This window comes from Brassica oleracea, chromosome C3 (genome assembly GCF_000695525.1).
Source record: "Brassica oleracea var. oleracea cultivar TO1000 chromosome C3, BOL, whole genome shotgun sequence".
Taxonomy (NCBI): domain Eukaryota; kingdom Viridiplantae; phylum Streptophyta; class Magnoliopsida; order Brassicales; family Brassicaceae; genus Brassica; species Brassica oleracea.
The window spans coordinates 28,472,201-28,475,907 of NC_027750.1; the positions used below are offsets into that span (position 1 = coordinate 28,472,201).

The window sequence follows — 3,707 nt, forward strand, 5'->3', positions numbered from 1 at the left end:
TATCACGTAATCTCTTGCATAAGAGAGAACGCACTAGAGCTTCTCAATGTCTTGGCTTACAGCGAAGTGATTGACCGCAGTAGAGGTGGTGCAGAGAGTGTTACTGCGGTCATGCAGAGAGTGTGTAGGGAGATGGGAGTACTGTTTCTTGGGAGTTTTGCTTTGTATCCACAGCTTTGTTAGCGCACCCGCGCTCAAAGCATCAACTGTTTCCGTGTATATGCGGTTTTGGATATTGGAACAACTAGATCGAAACTCGAGACAATACACATCAAAGGGGCTTAGGTCTGAATCTTTGACTAGACGAAAACTAGTCTTATTAACTAAGATAAATGTTTGGACACAAAAGCTAATACGAGACGCATCCATGTTTTGTTGTTCTCTTTGTAACATGACCATAATGACTAAAGGATTCATCGTCTACACGGCCATTTGTCGAATGGAGTGACACCAACGGTCGTATGCTGGGGTGAGATCGGGCCACTCGGAGGCCGAGACTGAGAAATCTTGGAGCCAATTTGTGAGCAATATTTCTTGATCCAATGCAGGCAATGTCGAGATAGCTTTGTCTATGGCTCGTTCCACCTCAACCCTCTCGTAACCTGTCAGCACAGGAAACGCTAGCCCGTTCCTAGCGTGGCTAAACAAAGGTAGCCAGTTTGCAAGGAGCCTGAACTTCACTTGTCCTGGAACTTGTGTTGTGTCTCGTGCTAACTCTCCAATTAAGAGCGCTGCAAAACATTAGTTACTAGTAAACATCGGACCATGCATGTAGCAAGGACCTACGTCTTGGAACCTAAATTTTATAAACCTTTTGGACGATGTAAAATGTTGAATTAATGTGAATAAAAATGTGGTGAAGTAGTTTTGAGCACTAAATAAAAAGCTTTTACTTAGTGGCATCATATTATAAAAATGTGGTGAAATATTTTTGAGCACTAAATAATAACCAAGTCCAAATAGATAGTTAAGAACAAGACTTAGGTTCACCCCATAGGGTGAACCTTTAAATTCACCTTTCTTTTTATGACCAATCAAATTGCCATGTAGATAATTAATTAAAAAATATTAAACTTATTTAAAAATAACTAAAAAAACAGAATAATGCCAATTTTAATGCCGATGACGCCGTTACTTAAACCGTAAACCCTAAATTTTAAATTCTAAACCCTAAATCTTAAATCCTAAACCCAAACCCTAAACCCTAAACTCTATACCCAAATCCTATACCCTAAACCCAAATTATATACCCTAAACTCAAATTGTATACCCTAAACCCAAACAATAAACCCTAAACCATAAACCCTAAACCCAAACCATAAACCCAAATCTTAGACCCTAAACCCAAACCTTATAGCATCTAGGTTTAGGGTTTGGGTTTAGGTTTAGGGTTTACGGTTTGGGTTTTAAGTCTAAGATTTAGGTTTAGGGTATACGGTTTGGGTTTAGGGTCTAGGATTTGGGTTTAGAATATACAGTTTGGTTTTAGGGTTTAGGATTTGGGTTTACGGTATAGAATTTGGGTTTTAGAATTACGGTTTAGGGTTAAAAAATTAAGATTTCGGGTTTACGGTTTAGATGGCGGTGTCAGCGTTGTTAAAATTAGCATTATTTTTTTTAGTTATTTTAAAATAAATTTAATATTTTTTAATTAATTATCTACGTGGCAATTTGATTGGTTCTAGAATGAGAGGTGAATTTAAAAGTTCACCCTATGGGGTGAACCTAAGTTTTGTTCGATAGTTAATGCCATTACTTACCAGAAATCTTGACCATAAGGCCTTGAACCCTAGGAGCAGCCGTGAGAGACAAGGAAGCTAAACCGGAAGCATAGCTCCACCGTTTTATACCTTCTTCAATCGCACCATAACGCCTAAGTTTCTCTGTCATCCACAGCAGCTCCTCCGCCAGCTTCTCAACAGCCAACTCAACCTCATTCTCCTGAGAACCACCCGCTCTCACCAACGCAGACTCCCTCCTCTTACTCTGCGATAACAAGTTACCGGCCATATCGGCCAAGGACCTGGCCGTGTTGATTGCTGTTGTCAGCCCTCTTACAGAGGAGGCAACATAGCCTCCTAAAGGAAGTGCGCTAACCAGACGCAGAGGCAGACCACCGAAGGTCTCATCTGCGGTTCGAGAGCGTTTCAAGGAGTCCTGCAAACGCGCAGTTGTGCGTGCGAAGGAGGACGCGAGGGCCGTTCTATTGACGTCGAGTAGCTCCGCGTTGCAGCTCAGGGCGTTCTCTTCCATGATCTTCTCCGCCATTCCCATGGTGAAATGGTATTTTCTTGAGGTTACTGGAATCTCGTTCATCAGCGCTAGTACCTACTCGTAGACATATTATGACGTATAAATGGCAAAATAAAACCATTAATAGAGAACAAAGTCAATGTAATTATTCCATATATGCAAGTTTTGCATAACTATATATTCATCTAACTTAACGAACAATACATACTTTTTTTGCAAATTTATCAGTCTATGAATAGTTATGATAATTAGTTAATTAGTCCTGATCCATTAATTAGGAAGTACCAATTATCGAGCGTATGATTCATCCACTTCCCTCTATGTTTTCATGTATGCCGTGGCACTATGCATGTTATCCACGTGGAAATTATAGATAAAATGTCCACGTGAGGCCCCTCGTGGAGTGTCCAAAAATAGAAAGCTCCAAAATCATATTATATGATCGATACAGATAGATAAAATATTATATTTCAATCAAAGATGGGTTATGGCGTTATGCAAACAATAACACACAAGACTACATGTGCATATTATGACCGTCATGGCTTAATTGGACCCAAGCAACCAAGCGAATCTTGTTAATCAAATCCAAATAAAGACGTTAAACGTAAAAACCAAATTCACCAAGCAAACTTAAAAATAAATAAAACGTTAATGTTAATTAACAACAAATAATAAAAAGGTTACAAACTAACACTTACGTGACAAAGTGCTCTACCGAGAGAGCTGACGGAAGGTGCATCAACGCCGTCAGCCATCATCATACTTAAATTCCCCGACCCTGAATACTTCACCAACGCCGTTGATGACGTCGACGACGAGGAGGGAGCTGAAACCGGTACCAACGCGTTCTCCGCCACCGCGGTGAGAAGACCCGAAGCGAAACTGAAGGCATGATAAGAATAATAATAAGCAGAATAAGATAAGAGATGGGAGTAAAAGGAAGATAGTCCAAGAAAACCCTAAGGACCCAAAGGGAGAGCCACACTATTATCATAGACATGAACCTGAGTTGGTCCGAAGCCGACCACCGCCTAGAAGCCAACTCCGAAGTGGAGGCGGTGGATGCGACGGAAACGAGAGAACGAGCGGCGGTGTTGACGGTGGTCATGAAGATGGAGTTGAGAAGACCCGTCGTGGGACGGTTGTTTCTGTAAGTGTACTCCAAGTATTGTAGCTCCCTTGACGACGACATTCCCTTCTTTCACTTTTGTTGTTGTCTCTCTCAAAAAGAAAGTTAACAATAGTACGACCGGTTATGTTTGTATATATAGAAGTTGGTTTGGATATTTCTTCTTTTCGAAGTATGAGATGCACCGCCTATGATCTGTGTGTGTTCTAGTCGTCGTGTAAGCATTTGATGTAGTTTCGGTAAAATTTTGTCGGGTCCTATGCGTTGTCGTTTCCTATTTTCCCACATAGGTAAATGATAATCTGGAAATTGTTAAATTCTT

The 3,707-nt window shown here is 40.7% G+C and overlaps 1 protein-coding gene across 1 annotated transcript; it reads right to left on the minus strand.

The window, feature by feature from the left end:
* Window positions 1-223: 223 nt before the first annotated feature.
* LOC106334556 lies at window positions 224-3,477 on the minus strand. Its single transcript, XM_013772855.1, has 4 exons — window positions 3,261-3,477; window positions 2,955-3,138; window positions 1,761-2,328; window positions 224-731 (listed from the first exon to the last, which is right to left on the minus strand). The coding sequence occupies exons 1-4, from the start codon at window positions 3,446-3,448 to the stop codon at window positions 421-423; spliced, it is 1,251 nt and encodes a 416-aa protein (XP_013628309.1). The 5' UTR covers window positions 3,449-3,477; the 3' UTR covers window positions 224-420.
* Window positions 3,478-3,707: the final 230 nt, after the last annotated feature.

Bases quoted from the DNA above. Each gene is read 5' to 3' on its own strand.
- LOC106334556 (XM_013772855.1), bottom strand. From the start codon at position 3,448: ATGTCGTCGTCAAGGGAGCTACAATACTTGGAGTACACTTACAGAAAC. The intron at 3,139-3,260 runs GTTCATGTCTAT...TCATGCCTTCAG, and splicing joins TCGGCTTCGGACCAACTCAG to TTTCGCTTCGGGTCTTCTCA. The intron at 732-1,760 runs GTAAGTAATGGC...AATGTTTTGCAG, and splicing joins CCTTATGGTCAAGATTTCTG to CGCTCTTAATTGGAGAGTTA.